This window comes from Lupinus angustifolius, chromosome LG16, assembly GCF_001865875.1.
Source record: "Lupinus angustifolius cultivar Tanjil chromosome LG16, LupAngTanjil_v1.0, whole genome shotgun sequence".
In the NCBI taxonomy this organism is placed as follows: Eukaryota; Viridiplantae; Streptophyta; class Magnoliopsida; order Fabales; family Fabaceae; genus Lupinus; species Lupinus angustifolius.
Genome location: NC_032024.1, coordinates 20,422,801 through 20,440,036, shown reverse-complemented (window position 1 = coordinate 20,440,036; position 17,236 = coordinate 20,422,801). Strand labels below are relative to the sequence as shown.

General features: G+C 29.4%; 3 protein-coding genes and 2 long non-coding RNA genes across 9 annotated transcripts; 2 read left to right on the top strand and 3 right to left on the bottom strand.

The window, feature by feature from the left end:
• Positions 794-3,380, top strand: LOC109329970 (serine/arginine-rich splicing factor RS31-like). Of its 2 annotated transcripts, none has more exons than XM_019563907.1 (5): positions 794-953; positions 2,226-2,338; positions 2,475-2,698; positions 2,800-3,078; positions 3,352-3,380. In XM_019563907.1, the coding sequence occupies exons 1-5, from the start codon at positions 845-847 to the stop codon at positions 3,374-3,376; spliced, it is 750 nt and encodes a 249-aa protein (XP_019419452.1). In that variant the 5' UTR covers positions 794-844; the 3' UTR covers positions 3,377-3,380. The 2 variants fall into 2 exon arrangements, with proteins under 2 accessions (XP_019419452.1, XP_019419451.1); XM_019563906.1 differs by lacking the exon at positions 794-953 and adding an exon at positions 1,794-2,095.
• On the bottom strand, positions 1,470-10,277 carry LOC109329974. Its single transcript, XR_002105603.1, has 3 exons — positions 10,267-10,277; positions 9,773-9,780; positions 1,470-1,795 (listed from the first exon to the last, which is right to left on the bottom strand). It is a non-coding gene; the product is annotated as an uncharacterized LOC109329974 (long non-coding RNA).
• Positions 3,431-3,741, bottom strand: LOC109329973. Its single transcript, XR_002105602.1, has 2 exons — positions 3,590-3,741; positions 3,431-3,523 (listed from the first exon to the last, which is right to left on the bottom strand). It is a non-coding gene; the product is annotated as an uncharacterized LOC109329973 (long non-coding RNA).
• LOC109329969 lies at positions 5,714-15,748 on the top strand. Of its 4 annotated transcripts, none has more exons than XR_002105601.1 (4): positions 12,666-12,852; positions 13,802-14,616; positions 15,016-15,554; positions 15,611-15,748. XR_002105601.1 is itself a non-coding variant. In XM_019563905.1 (4 exons), exons 2-4 carry the CDS (start codon positions 13,829-13,831, stop codon positions 15,494-15,496), a joined length of 1,182 nt encoding a protein of 393 aa, XP_019419450.1. In that variant the 5' UTR covers positions 12,666-12,852; positions 13,802-13,828; the 3' UTR covers positions 15,497-15,748. The 4 variants fall into 4 exon arrangements, 3 of the variants coding, with proteins under 3 accessions (XP_019419449.1, XP_019419450.1, XP_019419447.1); XM_019563905.1 differs by having other exon boundaries at positions 13,802-14,453; positions 14,541-14,616; positions 15,016-15,748; XM_019563904.1 differs by lacking the exon at positions 12,666-12,852 and adding an exon at positions 5,714-5,724 and having other exon boundaries at positions 15,016-15,748.
• On the bottom strand, positions 6,341-7,319 carry LOC109329972 (dof zinc finger protein DOF3.7-like). The gene has a single exon (XM_019563908.1). It carries the CDS (start codon positions 7,276-7,278, stop codon positions 6,580-6,582), a length of 699 nt encoding a protein of 232 aa, XP_019419453.1. The 5' UTR covers positions 7,279-7,319; the 3' UTR covers positions 6,341-6,579.

The following is a 17,236-nucleotide window of genomic DNA, read 5'->3' as shown; positions in this document are numbered from 1 at the left end:
GAATTTAAAAGTGCATCACTCTTTATGAAAAAATGTGAATTCAAATGACATCACTCTTTCATGGAAGAGCATGAATTCCTTATAGGTAAAGATTATGGTTTCCAAGTTATATGAACCAATCAATCAACAAATTTCACATGATAATATATCATCATTAGAAAAGAAAAACTTTAAGTCGTTAAGAGCAATTACCAATAAAAGTTTAAAAGACGGAAAAACATACATATTTCACTATAGAACTAAATACAAGACAAATAACATATAAGTTCGTTCTACACATTCTCTATGAAAAATATATTAACGTACACTTTCACTTGTTACATTCATTCTTGATAATTTAACATTTACTATATTATCATAGTGATCATCATATCTAATATTTATTCATCTAAAGTAAATTCAAAAGGAGAACACTCTATATGATTTGGCCTATATGTACTACTAAAACCAATCATTCATTTATTAGAAAAAACTCACTTAAATAATCACTCTCCATAAAAAAATAATTACAATAAGAGAAACACTTGTATGTAAAGACAACCAATAAAATATTATTAACACATTAAAAATTTAATTACAATTAAAATTTAGTCATAAATGATAGCATCGAAAAATATAAATACGTCTTTAAATATAACGTGACGTATATGTCTTCATGCAAGTTTTTGTGTGTGAATATCGGAATAAGGTAAAATAAGAATATCTTAGATATTGGGCTGGGCCAGAAAGAAGAGCCCATAAACATATAACACTGATAGAATCTTTTTGTTCAAAACAACTTCAAATAGGTGAAGACCTAATTGAATTTCATTTCTTCGATCTTAGAAAGAGAGAGAAGAAGAAAATGACGAGGCCAGTTTTCGTAGGGAACTTTGAATTTGATACTCGTCAATCAGAACTTGAACGTTTATTCTCAAAATACGGAAGAGTTGAACGCGTTGACATCAAATCTGGTAAACCCTAATTTTTTTCATTTTTCTTATTTAGGGTTTGTAAATTATGATTTTTATGATTTTTTTATTTTATTTTGGGACTTTATTATAAAATGAATCTCCTTTTTCACTTGTAAATGTATAATTTGTAATCGAATAAATGATGTTCATCTATAATGTATTAGATTTGGGAATAAAATTGAAAGCTTGTTCGTGAGTCCTATTACATACACTGTTAATGGAAATGTTTCCTTTATGCTATCGTTCAATGGTGCATTGTCAAGTTTTAGGTCATAATAACGACCGAATAAGGCTCTGTTTGGCGCAATTCGCTTTTAAGTTAACTGAAAATGTATAAGCTAAGAGCTGAAAGTTGGTAAGGTTGAAATTATGCGGTAAGATTAGGTTATAGTTGTAAAATGACATAAACCGGAAGATTATAAGACCATAACCTACCTTAAGTAGGATATCAGATAAAGTTCGTAGCTTATTAGAAATTACTCTATTTACCAAAAAACTAACAGGTAGCTTATTTTCGGTCAAATAAGCTAGTTGACTAGCTTATAAGCTATTTGGTGGTTACGAAACACACTCCAAGTTAGACACTGATGTAAATTATAGGTTGTAGTGTAACGGTCTCCATATTGATAATTAATATCTCAAATTTGAACTCATTCGTATATCCTGGTCGAAAGCAAATGGCTGCCAAAGAAATTGGAATGTCTTTGGAGCAATCCTTTGGTTTTTAAGTGATTGTTTTGACGCAGGAACTTGTTGTCGTAAGGGAAATTATGCCTTGCTGAGCTTGTATCTTTGCTCTCCTTTCACTCACAGTCACAGATTGCATCATCTTCATTTTCTCACTTCATTGCCCCAGAATATTCATAATGGGATCATCAATCAAATTAATAAATCATGCCATGCAATTCCATGTCTTGCTCCACTGAAACAAATATGGGATCAATGAAATTTTGTCATTCCATGCTATGCCTTCAATTACTGAAATAATTCCTGCTGTCTGAATGAAGAAAGTATGCTTGGCAATTCACAATCTCAGATCCCAATTTTGGGTTTAAATCCCTTTAATTTCAACCATCATTTTAGTTCATCATTCAATCAATGCCTCTACAGCTTCATCTGCATCAGTCCTCAAATATATGCAGGTGTTGTATTCCGTTGTTCTTGTTGACAGTGGAAATGATTTCCTGATTTGGGTGATGTACTGTCTGCCAGGGATAACATGTTAACTTGTAATCATTGTTTATGTTTCTAATACCAGTTCTGGTGTTTCAGGTTATGCTTTTGTCTATTACGAGGACGAGCGAGATGCTGAAGATGCAATTCGTGTGCTTGACAATTTTCCATTTGGTTATGAGAAGCGAAGGCTGTCTGTGGAGTGGGCTAGGGTATGATTATGATAGTATTTTCATCGGCATGTTTTACTTGTTATGATTGCGATCCTAACTCCTAAGTGTAAACATTAAACAGTCATATTTTACGAGTTCAGTAATACAATGATTCTTATTTGTTTTATGTTAACAGGGCGAACGTGGCCGCCATCCTAATGGCTCAAGGGCAAACCAGAAGCCCACAAGAACCCTATTTGTTATTAATTTTGATCCAAATCGTACTAGAGATCGTGATATAGAAAGGCATTTTGAACCTTATGGAAAGATTCATCATGTTCGAATCCGTCGGAATTTTGCATTTGTACAGTTCGAAACACAGGAAGATGCTACTAAAGCTCTTGAGTGTACACATATGAGGTCAGTGATGATATTCTTATCTTTTTGGAAATTTCTCAGGATTCTTATTTTGCCTACTACTATATACTGAAGATGAATCTATGGCCCCTTTGCGGTTTCAGTAAAATACTGGACAGAGTGGTGTCTGTGGAGTATGCTCTGAGGGATGATAGTGAGAGAGGTGACAGATATCATGACAGTCCCAGAAGAGGCAGTTATGGTAGATCACCGAGTCCAGCTTATCGGAGGCGACCAAGTCCTGATTATGGTCGTCCACGCAGCCCTGTGTATGATAGGCGTAGGAGCCCTGATTATGGCAGGCCTAGGAGCCCCGAACATGGCAGGCCTAGGAGCCCCGAACATGGCAGGCCTAGGAGCCCCGAACATGGTAGATATCGCAGGTATTATACTAGTTAGCAATATGAATAATTTTCTCCCTTGTTCCCTTTTATTTTTTCGAGTGTAATATTTATGTATTGTCACTGTAAAGATTTATACGCAATCACTATTGCATTCACCATTCATTTGGATTACTTTTTTTGAAGAAGAGTCAATGACGATTAAATATGAACGGTGGATCCTGCAGTGACATTGTATAAAACTCATACTTTATCAGTTTTTTATTTTTTTTTCCTCTTATTTTTTGGGGCTTATATCATGTTATTTATCTACAGTCGTTCACCAATTCGAAGGTCATGAAGTTCAAAGCAATGTTTGGTTTTGAAGTATGAAGCAGGCTGCAATTGCACCATGTTACTTTGTTGGTGTTGGATTTGAAATTGGTTCATTTAGGAGAAGGTAATGTTCAAAATTTAATGCTTGTTTTCCTGGTTGTACTTAAAGGACCTGAATATATACCCTTTTATCATAAGTGAGAAACAGTGTACCAAAAAATGTCACAAAGGTTGATACATGTAGGGACATCATGTGTTTTGCTATGATGGAAATTGAATTCTTGTGACACTAATGATATTATCAAGGTGATGTGGTTGATTCTGCTCTTGCTAATTGAGTAATAATGAACTATAATAATAAAATAATATACACAAGATATTTGGAGTTACTAAAAACAATCTTAAAAAATGTTCAATGTTCATAGTAAGAAAAAGAATTATTATTTATTACATTATAAATTTTTTTACTTATTACAAATGAGATAAAATACTAATTTTTGCAATGATTTTGAAGGGGTTGTGTTTGAAGTTGCACTCCATAATTGTAATTGTTGCCATAATATTACAATTTTGAGAATATGCAATTATGGGTATTATGAATTGATTTGAAAAGAATAGTAAGAGAAAGAATAATTTTGTACCACCCAAATTAATTACTTTAATTATTATTGTAATTAATTTGAGAATAACATAGTCCATATTTATTGAGTTTCCTTTTATTTTCTTACCCTTTTTATTCAACGTTTAATTTTTTTGTGGTTTTTAAATGTCAATCACGAGTTTATAGATATGACATAGGTTTTTTTCATTTACTCTTTAGAGTAAGTGCATTTCCTATCATAGGGTTATTAAACTTTTTTATCAGACCTTATAAACTCAAGGTTGATATTTTGTAACCTTAAAAGAAAACAATTAAATATTGAACAAAAATGCGCAATGCGATGTTTAGGACACTAATCATTTTATTAGTGGAAATTAAATTAGTGTTATATAATAATATAGATATTAAACTTTTTTATTATTCAATATCTAATTATTTTCTTCTATATCTATATTATCATAAAAGTATAAAGAATATGAATCTTTTGTGATAGGGATTAAGATTGGAAGCATCACATAAATATCCAAAAAGCTTTAAGTTTTTTATAATAGGAACTTGATTGTACCAGTTTGCATGATTAAAGGAATTGTCTATAACTACTAAAGTGATAAGAAGAATTGAATTAGGTGTTTTTTTATCTTGATTTATTTTTTTATAAATATTTTAACTAGATAAACTTAAGTTAATGAATATTTGTTAGAATCTTTAATATCATAATTAAAAGATAGTGACAGAAAATGAAGTACACTCTTTTCTACATAAAAAGTGACAATATATGTAGAAAACTTGAAAAGTTGGCAGAGGTAATAAATGCCCCACTCATAAAAAGAAAATTAGCCATTAGTTTCATTTTATGGAAAGATACACATATATCAAGTTACACCAGCTTCGGAATTTTTTAACAATGTGAAAAGAATAATTCAATTTTAAAATTTACATGTTAAAGATCTATTTGCGAGTTGAATTTTGAAAAATAATAGACGGAAGAGAAAGACTTTGAAGCTATAAAATATACTTATAAGATACATTCATTCTCCTTCAAAAACTCAACTCAAAAAAGAAAGCTGACCCATTACAGAAGGTGTTGTCTTCCAATTGAATTGAATATACTCAAAGTGAAAAGAATATCATAAAGGATCATGGCAAAAGAATAATAGCTAATTAATCTTTGACATTTGAAGGCATTGAACTTTGTCAATGAAATTATTTCCACTTGGCCCAAGGAATGTTAGAGGGTCCCACTATATGGTAAGAAAGTGGGATAGTGAAGAAATTTATTTAGTCTATATACATGTACTGTAATTATAAAAATCAGGTTGAATTGATGAATGATATGTTTTTTTTATATAAAAAAGTTATAGAAAATGATGTGGAATATAAAAATTAGGTAGTAGATGATGTAGAATCAAATATGGATATAGTAATGTAAATATAGGTAGAAGTATGTGTGGCTAAAACTACTAATATATTAATGACATATGAGTATGATTTTTCAATTAAAATAAAAATAATTAGTAAGTGTGTGACCATTATATTTTTTTATAAGAAAAAATAATGTTTTAAATGAATATATAAGGAATCCTCAACCTAATATAATTGACTCAATCAAGCAGAAAACTCTCTAGGAGGTACAACAAAATCACTAACATAAGATAAAGGATTAATACACCATCGAATAAAATCAAAATAAGAATAACATAATCAACAAAAAAAAAACTAAATCACTCCACTCTCTAATTTTAATAACGTTATGAGCCAAAAATAATATCCATGTAAGTATTATATATATATATATATATATATGGAAGTTATTGAATATTTAATAGGTTATATTTAATTTTCATTACTTTATTTATCAAGTTTTCAAATGATGAATGACATAAAATAAGGACATGTGATATTATCTCATGATATCATCACCTAGTGCTTTCATAGTTAGAAGAATCTGAATGTGATAATTTAGACATATCCTTTCCCCACTAATTTTTGCATAGTTGACACAAAACATAAATAGTAATTATTGTATAGACAAAAGTGCACCAAACACTCATCAACCAAATATATAATTATGTTTACAAAATGCAATATTTGAGTCTTTCCTTAATCATAAAAAGACCTTTGGATCAAATCCTTAAATTTAAAGCATGCAATCAAAAGCATATATTCATCTACTCTTCTATCTCTAATTCATAAAGACACACTTAAACTAAATGGGTTTTTGGTCTTATAAATTTGATATTCTTTTATTTAAATTTATTCCCTAATAAAAATGTCAAAATACAATTTATAGTATGATGAAAAAAAACATAATTTTTTAATAAAATAAGGGAGCAAAAACTTGAAAATTTAAATTGGAACTAAATTAAGAAAATGCTCACATTTAAAAACATATTTAAATCTAAAAACAACCCAAAATTTGTACAATCCTCACATTGCTCAAATAGCAAATTAAAGGTAGTTTATACAATTCAAAGTAACCATATGTATCCTATAGTTAATTCTGAACAACTTCAAACAAATTATCATTATCTATGTGTGAAAAGATAGAATTAGAAATATGGAGAAGATAAATAACATAATGCATGCAAGTTCATATTCCAAAGTCATTTCATTCATTCTTTCTTTCCTTACCATGATGACCCTTCACCATTCATTTCAATCCAATATCCACTACTTGAATTATTTCCTTGTTCTTTATTGTGTTCCACTACTTGAACACCTGAATTTGAATGCTGATTCATGTCTCCAAAAGGGAACAAAATCTTCCCACTATTATCTTGGACCCCATCAATTGAAAAACCAAGGTTTGGTTTAATTTCTTGCATAGAAAAACCATTACTTGGGTAAAGGAAATTAGAAACATAAGGATTATTCAAAACCCTAGAAGCCATGCCATGATAACTAGTATTACCAACTTCAAGTTTATGCATTCCAACATATGAGGACATTTCATGATGATAATTCTTCATGGTTGGAAAAGCCAAACTAAGATCATGTCCTCCTTCCATTATTTTAGGGTTTCGAAAAGAATTATAGTTAAAATCAGGAACCTTCGATGATGATGGTGATGATGACGATAATGACGATGTTATAACTTTTTTGTTCTTCCTCGAACTACCTCCAACTGGAACATTTCTTATAGAACCACCTGAAGTCCAATACCTTCTACAAGTCTTGCAAAAATATCTTGGTTGTGTGAGGCTATAGTTGTTGTAGTAACAAAACTTTGTGTTTGTTGAATTGCACCTTGGACAATTCAATTGTTCTTGTGGTTTTACCTTCTTCTCAACTTGCTTTGTGCATGAATTTGTATCTAACCCTTCCATTTATCTCACACTTCCAACCTCCTATGAAATTAAATCCCAAAAAAGAGAGAGAAACATGAGAGGTATAAATCACCTATACCCTATTAACTATAAGAGTAAATACTCATTTTAGTCCCCCATATTTTTCAACATTACCAGTTTAGTCATTCAAAAAAGAAAAGACCTAAAATGGTCCTAAAAAATTTCAAATGTGCGTCAAATTAATCTTTTTTAGCATGTTTTACAACACTTAGTATGGACTAATTTGTCCACAAAAAGGACTAATTTGTTCCAAAAAATGACTAATTTGACACACATTTGAAATTTTTGGGGATCATTTTAGGTATTTTCTTTTTTGAAGGACTAAACTGATAATATCAAAAAATATGAGGGACTAAAATATGTATTTACTCTAACTATTATTATTTGTTCATATGTGACAATAATCTACATGCACCAAAAATTTCAAGAGCTAGTCATTGATTTCAAGTATATATAACAGGTTAGAAGAATAGCCAACAAGACCAAAAAAATTAAGAAAAGTGTATAGGATTATAAGTTAAGGAATCAATGATAATAAGAGATTAACACATAATCAATTTTTTTATAGTTTTTTTGGATCTTTGAAAAATTATACATCACATGTGAGGAAAAAGTTAAAGAAGATAATATGAAGGAAAAAAACAGGTGTTATGTATTAAGGACCTTAAATTAAGAAAAGTGTATATGGACCTTGAAGTTAACATGAACATGCATCCATAATCTCTTAATTTGGTATCTATAAATTGAAAAGATAAAAAAAAAATCTCTTAAATCTACTGAAAATTTGATAGTATATTTGTGTCTAAAAAAACTAACCTAAAGTCCTAAACCACAAATAAATATATATAGCTCAGAATTTGTGAAGGGTAGACATGAATTGAGAGAAGAAAAATAAAGAGAAAAACAATGAATGAACTTAGAAAAAGAGAGAATTCACCTTGTTTGTATTCAACTTCTCCTTAGTGGAAGAAAGAATGTTTTGGCTTACTTTATGAATGAATGTGTTTGTTTTGACTATACTTTGCAATACATCTTCATCATTAATATGTTTAAGCCTAAAAGATAAAACCAATTATAATTTTAATATTTTGATGCACAAATAACCTAATTCTTCTCATTATTATTTATTTTTTCTTGTATCTTAAACTTTATATTGAACTTTAGAGTCAAGAAAATTCATTTAAGGAGAAAAAAAGTTTCTTAACAATTTACTAGTAACAAGACTCCCAGGAAATAATTTGTTTAAAATGAATCAAATCCCTTAATACTTACTAAAGGAGAATATATTAATCTACTATTGTAAGACTTTACTATATTATCGGGTATCATATTAAATTAAATGTTGAAAATTCGATTAATGAGAACGATATTTATTAAGATAAATATTCACACATCCTAAAATAGATTAGTTTTTTACTTATATGATAACGAGATATTATTGGTTATATAAAAAACCCTAAATACTTAAACCAACATCAAGTTTTGATACTCACTTTATTTTTAATGTCAATGGATGCCTTCTTTTCCATATTAATTTTAAATTGGTTTTCTTTTGCTTTTCAGTTGGTCTGCTTTTGTTTCATGTAGTGTAATAATGAGTGCTTAATGTAGACTTCTATTGTTTTATTCTTTCTCACCAATATATACAGTTTGTTTTTTAAAATATATTTAGAGATCAATAATTTATTATTAAATATAATTTATATTAAATCATTATAATATCGTTCGATGCATATATCTGATCCACCTAATGAAATAAAAGCTTATTGTTGTTGTATAGAATATAGACTACTTTTTGACCTAATGTTTCAATTGGAAAACCTTCTTCATCTCTAATGAGGGACCATTCATGAGAAGTTATTAAAAATAATTCAGGTTCATTTGAGATATTTTATTTCAATGTTTACTATGATTGCTCCAACTAATACAAATTTACTACTGTTTGCTTACAAAGTAATCAATTACATTCAATTCTCTTCTATGGTGTATTTTTTTATATCATAGAAAAATAAAACATTAGAAAGATAATAACACTCATAGATGAAATTCATCATATTTTATAGATCATGATATAACCTTAAACATAAGGAACATATTGGGTATTTTTTTAATTAATTATAAGGTTCTTTCTAAAAAATTTATTTGGTTTCTCATTATATTTCTATGTACACCTTTAAAATGTGGGATTAATTGTTCAAACATTTAGTAAATTTTATGGTGAGGAAATGTTGACTTTTGTTGTACAATGTTTTGTAATTAAGCAATGTGCTTGAATAAGAAATTTGCATATATTACGTGCAAACCAAGAATTTTATCACATCATTCTATAATTATGAAACTTTTCTTTCGTATATATTTTTTTTTTCAAAACAATATCCATAAAAAGGAAGAGTAGAAAAAGAAGAAAATTAGACATTTAATTAAAGACTTGAGATTAAGTTTTTGTGTGTTCAAAATTGCTTAATTAAAACACTCCAATCACTAATAGGAATTGTCCAACATATGCTTGAAATGACTAGCTATTAATGGCTTCTTATCCATATATTTTTAATGTCTATCATTATAGTAATCGATTACGAAAGATATTAGCACTATATTCATATGTAATAAAGTGGTATTATTACTAATTGTATAGACTAATTATATTATTGATTTATTTTATTAAAACAAAATAATATACTTTTTATTTTTGTGTCTGACAGGAGTTAGTATAATGTTTAGTAGAGAAATTAAGACTATATAGTTTTAAGTAAATATTGATTTTTGGTTGATTAGATTTTTATTTATTTTAAAAATTCAAAGATAAGAAACAAAATGTTTAATTATATTTCATTACTCGCACCTTAAGAGAATGTAGTAATTTATATTCAATTTTCAAATAAAATATTCAAACAAAATCAGATTATAATCTCTATAGTTTATAATCTCAAAATTTAAAATTTAAAATATAATTCATATAAAAAACACCCTTATTGCACTTCTTTTTGTGAATAATTTTGTATACATAATACATTTGTGTCAAAGTAAAGTGTCCATCAACAATGTATATTGATCTAATAGTGTAAAGTTCCGTTAGAATCCTATGATAATCAAAATATTAAATATTCGATTCTTAGAATCGACACTTGTTGGAAGATATAACCATAAATCAATGTATGTGATGTTAATTTTGGGTGGAAACTATGTCCCATGCCCAGGGACGGTGCTACGTTGATTCTAAGGTGTGCAAATGCACACCGTGGTTTTTTTATAAAATAATATGTATATTATTTATATAGAAAAATGTATGTATTGTTAGTGTATAAGTTCTATACACTATCACTCTATCATCTTTCATCTATATTTAATTATCATTGACTCTTTAAAAAAATAATTTAAGTTAATGTTGGATGATATAATGACCGTGTATAAATATTTACATTAACATATATATAAATATCACACTCTTATCTATAACTCTACAAGACCAAAATTTATTTTTTGTAAATGACATGACATGTTTTGTAAAAAATAAATAATATAAATATTACACTTTTTGTTTGTTTGAGTCTGTCTTCATTATTCTCTAGTTTTGTCATTGAATATGTGAACTTTTATCCACATCATTTTTATTCAACTGATTTAGTAGTATTTGATAATTAACTTGAGACTTACATCGTTAACATGTATAATAATGTTGAATTTGCTTCTTTCGAAGGAACGAATAATCTTTAAGATAAATTAGTTGAAATTGGAAGTCACATTTTTACGCATTAGTTCATATTCTTTTAAAGTTAGCAATACAACTCTAGAAAAAGTTTTTTCAACTATGAAAAGTGTGAAAAAACAGGTTACATAGTCGAATGAAATATGCGAAAATGAATGATTGTCTAGTGGCTTATATTTAGTAAGAAATGTTCAACAATATTGACAAAGAATTGATTACTCAACAAGAAATGTAATTTATTTGATTAAATATATTTTGCGAAAAATGTTATTTATTTGATTAAATAAATTTAAAGTTTGCAATTTCGACATTAATATTTTCATCTTTTTATAATCGGTGCTATATATTATTTTAATTTTTGAGTATGTTGCACATCCTGCCTCTAGGTCCTAGATCCGTCACTACCCATGCCTTTAAAGGACCGTGGATGGATCCATAACTCTTTATCTTCGATTTCTAAAAGTAATACTTGTTGGAAGGAGCAACCACATATCCTGAAAGAGATTTTTAATTACTTAGTCAAAAAGATAAGAAGATACCCTCGATAGTACAAAAAAACAAAAATTCCAACAAAATCATAAATAAGACCAAATAAAACATTTATAACTTATGTTTGAATATCAATTATATATTCTTAGGACATGCCAAAATGGTGTTTGCATGACCTTAAATTGAAGGGTATGGGATTTTTCTATGTAGACATCTTTAAATATTACAAGTCTCACTTCTTTGTAAGAATGATACTTATTAATTCTTATCCTATGAGACTATGAGGATAACATGTCAGCCGTTGATTTTTCACAATGTTCCACGTGTCACTACTATAGGGTTTCATCAAATTCGCTTTTAGATAGTTTTTTATGATGTACCCACCATTCCTTAGCATGGATGGACCAACCATTTGACAAAGACATAATTTGAATGTCACTTTTATCCCTTTAACTATAATGTAATAATATTTTTATTCTGACAAAAAAGAATAAAAATAATCATTTCTCTCTCCAGAATCTACATATGATACATTCATATTTCTGAATAAATATTATTTATGAGTTAAACTGGACTCATTGTATGAGTTATATATGTTATCAGTATATTATCTACCATTCATATTAAATTATTATTGACTCTTCATAAAGTAATCTAATTAAACGATGTAGATATTATATATAAATAATATTGATAATACTAAATTATTACTCTCTTTTTATATTATGAACTCTTTGAAAGTAATTATACACTCTAAATATTTTAATATTTTATAACGTTAAGATTTAATTTAATGATTTATTAAACTTGTTTTTTTAGTATAACCAAGATATTCCACATCATATGTGTAACGAATTAATGAATCAGGATATTCATTATTCGGCATATTCATTATTCGGTAGGCAAATTGTTATTTTTATACTTGTATTGAATAATATAAGTATCACGTCATTATATTTTAAAGGATAAAAATAACATATTATTATTTTTTATGTATTCGCCTTCTCATTTATCGGAGAAGATCCTAACTCATAATTAATATATTGTCAGCATCCAAGTAAACATTATTCTAAAAAATCTAACTTTTAACTTTTAATCAGATATTTGAGGATCTAATAAGAACTTATATTAGAAACATTTAATTTCTTTTATTTGTCCCTAAAATGAAGGAAAGAAACATGTATGAAAACCGACAACATAGGATTAATAGAATCATAACAAAAACAAAAGCAATGGTCTCTGACAACAAGCATCATAAACTTTTTCTTCTTCTTCTTTCATTCCTCTCTCAGATTCTCATGAATCTCACTTTCATCATCTTCTTTTTCATCCATTGACCATGATCCATTTCTCTCTTGGTTCATTAACTTAACCTTTCTATGTTCTTTTTCTGTTTTTGTCTTAAACTATTTTATGATAATATACTCTATACATATATGTCTGCACTTCTTTGAGTGATTTTGATGTTCTAGTTTATTCAAATTTTGCAACTTTATGTTCTATTTCTACTATTTAGTTTCTAATTTCATGTGGGTATTGATTGATTTTTATGCCTGTTATGAATATCACTGGTTTTTACCATTTTGATCTGTTATGGTAAGTCTTTAACTTAAGGCCTCAGAGTTTTCAGCTTCTAATACTGTCTAGAGTATTGTAAAAACCGGTTAGTACCAGTCCCAATACCGATATGGTTTTATACCAGTCATGCAATTATACCGGTCAAAACTGCCTCGTACTAACTAGTTTTTATTTAAAATTAACTTTTTAATGAAAATAAAAAAAATATTGGTTTTTTATTGATTTTTCAACATTAATGTTAATATACTATATATGAATATCTAATTTCGTCGGTTTAATTAGTGAACCACCGGTTGAACCATTATACCACTATACTAGTACCTTAGCCGGTTTGATGAACGGTTTGGTATTAATAACGCTGCTTTCTACTTTCTTTCTAATTTTGATCTACCCCTATCAATTTTGTGCATGATCTGGTTAATTTTGAAAATTGAAGCTTCTTTTGAGAAGGGATTTTTGTATTCTATATCCAAGTTTTGTAATCTTGTAAAACCATTAATTGTTATGGTTGATTTCTCTATGTATATAACATCACAATTATTATGTTGATTTGCTCTTATAACATCAGAATTATACATGCATGTTCTAGAAGAAAAAGGAAATGTATTTGTGCATGATTAAAGACTATATATGAAAGATTCCAAATTTATCTTCTTTGCAATTTCATGATAAGTATATTTCATATTTTTCATGTGTATTTTTAACCACGAATGTTTTTGTTTCACTCAGAAACTATGAAGCAAGAGTAGGAAAGTGATGGCTGGAGCAGAAGCGAGGGCTGTGTGGCAACGAGCCGCTAATCGGTGCTTTGTTCAAGAGGATGCGAAAAGAGCTCCGAAGTTGGCTTGTTGCCAATCTTCATGTGCAACATCAAAATCGGCCTATACTGGACCTGTCGATACAACAGATGAATCTGATCATGCTGCTGTTAATGCCACCGGTTCTAAAACAGAATTATCACATTCTAATCTATCACCTTGCTCTAGGTGGTGGATGCATTTGCAACCTAATTATTATGGTTATCGAAATGGCTTAATAGATGAGCATTTAAATGCATTAGAGGATGATGTTGAAACTTCGAAAGCTAGCGATGAAAGTAAAACTTTTAGTACGAATTCTCAAACATTTCCTGAATTAATCGGCGTGAAGGATAAACACGAGAGAGTTGAGATTGATTCTGGTGGCTTCTCAGAGTCCAAAGAAATGAATGATTTTTCATTGGAATCGGATTATTCTTGGATTGAAGGTAACATGGCCGAGCCGTGGTGGCGGACTACAGATAGAGAGGAGTTAGCAACCTTTGTATCGCAGAAATCGCTCAACCATTTTGAGAATTGTGATCTTCCTCCCCCTCAGAAGAAGCATCTAAGAGGATATCCATGTTCTAGTATTAGTGATGATAAAGTAAAGGCGGTACCTAGAAGCTTTTCCGATTTGACTCCTCGTGCACATGGAAGTTTAGATTCAGGGTCGATACATAAAAAGCAGCAAGGGTCTTCAGCCAATGAAGGACTTTTATATTTCGCTTCTGTCAAATCTTCAAGGTATTGTTGATATCAGATAATTGCTTATTATTCAAAAAGCTTAATGAAAATAAGATTAGAAGAGCTTATTTTCATTAGATTCTTTGATAGCTAATTGAAATAACTTAAAAGGAGCTTATAGGAGCTGACATGACTTATTTGTATAAGTTCATCTGAAAAGCTCATTGAAATAAAGCTAAAGAGCTTATAGGAAGGTCATGAGCCATTTCTGAAAGTTTATCCGATAATCATATTGATCTGAGCCTAAATAAGTTTTTCGAAACGCCGCGAAATAGCAAAATTTTTACTTTAAAGAGATTAACATAGTGGGAAATGATTTATCGGTTTTGTTCGAACTAATGTAGATTTTGTGTTATTTATTTGCTTAATATTTGTCTCTAATTCCAACTTTTTTGTTAGTTATACCCCCATACATGAGGATTTCAAAGAGAAGCAACAAATTTTTGAAGGAGACCCGAGCAAAGTTCAACTAATTGAAGCATTGTGTCATTCTCAAACCCGCACGCGAGAAGCCGAAGAAGCAGCAAAACAAGCTTATGCAGAGAAAGATCACATTGTTGCACTGATTTTTAAACAGGCTTCACAACTTTTTGCCTATAAGCAGTGGCTTAAACTGCTACAGCTGGAAACTCTTTACAGTCAAATCAAGGATAAGGATCAACCGATCTCTACGCTTTTTCCGGTGGCGCTTCCGTGGATGTCACTCGACGTTAGGAAATCGAGGAAGAGAAAGCAGAAATCTTGCAATGCAAAACCAGAGAGGCGATGCAAGTCAAAATGTGATATAACAACATATGCAGTTGCTTTTGCTTTAGGGTTTAGTCTTGTTGGAGCTGGTTTGCTCTTAGGATGGACTGTGGGTTGGATGTTAGTCATGTAAATTACGGCTGCGGTCGCGATCTGAGGTTTTCAATTACGGAGAATTCGAAGAAAGTGCTGTCATGATGCGGTTGCTACCAAAACCATATTATTACGGACGCAATTACAATTGCAGATGACGATTTAGAACTTCGTGATGATGACGAAAAGTATGCCATTTATGTTATTCGATGTGTATGTATTTTTGTGTATTTGATAGTCTTTGGAATGTAAATTATGCAATGTATTTGTTGAAATCAAATGTTTCTGAAATTATGTACATAAATCTTTTTTTTTTGGGTGAAGATTATTGAAAATGCTATTCCTATTCAACAATCTTCCATGTAATTGATTAAAATAGAAGAAGATTCCAAGCTAGAAGCTGCCAAAAATAATTTAGTCAATAATTGCATTAAACTTTACTTCAATTTTAAAAAAATGATAACTTTATTGTATTATACCAAGTCAAGTCAAATTGAAATATATACTTATAATACTTATAGGTCCATTCAAATTTGATGAAGTATATTAATAAGAGTTTAAAATCTATACAATTCTAGTTTAAAAATTTATATTAATAAGATTAATACGTAGTTAGTATATCATCCACTATTCATTTATATATTATATATGATGATTAAATATGAAATGATAGATAATATAGTGTGAGTGTAAAAACTCTTACACTATAAACACATAAGACATTGAGATATAGTCATGTAAAGTTCTGCCATATCTCAGAAAGACCCAAATGTCAAGGATTCAATTTCTAAAAGCGATACTTTTTGAGAGAATAATCATGTAATCTGAAATGGATTAATTTAACTGTTGTCGCGCCCCGACTTTCGGCTGCAGTACCAGGAAAAAAAAGCATACACATTTTTTCTCTTAGAAATTTAAATTTTGGGCTTATATTTAGCATAGTAGGGTTGTCATCTAAGCTAGGGTAAATTGAATAGGCCCAAGAACATGTTTGTAAAAACAAATAATTATTTATTTAATTTATGAAAAAGAAGAAAGAGAAAGAGAAAGAGGAATAACGAAGAGAAGAGTAGAGATTGAAATCTGAAAATGGGAGTGTCTCAGAAGCTTAAGATGTTCGTTGTTCAAGAACCTGTTGTTACTGCTTCACTTCTCATCGCTGGATTTGGTATTTCTCCAACAATCTTTAAACCCTAATTTTTCAATTGGGATATTACCTCAAAAGATACAAATTTTGTTGTGATTTACATAAAAAAAACAATATTAGGGTTTTGAATTCAATTATCTGCTTCTGAATTAGTGTGATGGGTAACACCTAATTCTGAATTGAATCCAAGTATTTTTTAAAAATTAACTTTTTCTGGTGAATTCTTTGTTAAATTGTGCAAAAAAAAAAAAAATTGTTCTGTCAAAAAGAAATATAGGGTATAGAAATATAGATCAGATAGATGGTAGGTGAATTATTTAGAATTTAGAAATATAGGGTGATATGAACAAAAAACATTGGCAAAATCATTAGGAAGGACTTAGATTTTAATGCTTTAAAATGGGATATTATGACACCGACTCGACCGAGTGGAGTGGGTAAAGGCTTGGTTGTTGTTTTTGTTTTTCCGCGCATCTTACGGATATGGTATTCAACTTAGTTGAATAACAGTTTTGGGTTGTAACTTCTGCTAAATTTTCATGCTGTTTATGTACTAAGTTGTGAAATCCTCTTCAGGTCTTTTTCTTCCAGCTGTTGTGAGGCCAATGCTGGATTCATATCAAGCATCGAAGC

Coding starts and splice junctions, on each gene's coding strand:
- LOC109329969 (XM_019563904.1), top strand. CDS start 13,829: ATGGCTGGAGCAGAAGCGAGGGCTGTGTGGCAACGAGCCGCTAATCGG. Junction 14,617..15,015: donor GCTTCTGTCAAATCTTCAAG/GTATTGTTGATA, acceptor CTTTTTTGTTAG/TTATACCCCCATACATGAGG.
- LOC109329972 (XM_019563908.1), bottom strand. CDS start 7,278: ATGGAAGGGTTAGATACAAATTCATGCACAAAGCAAGTTGAGAAGAAG.
- LOC109329970 (XM_019563906.1), top strand. CDS start 1,966: ATGCTTGGCAATTCACAATCTCAGATCCCAATTTTGGGTTTAAATCCC. Junction 2,339..2,474: donor TGTCTGTGGAGTGGGCTAGG/GTATGATTATGA, acceptor TTATGTTAACAG/GGCGAACGTGGCCGCCATCC. Junction 3,079..3,351: donor GAACATGGTAGATATCGCAG/GTATTATACTAG, acceptor ATTTATCTACAG/TCGTTCACCAATTCGAAGGT.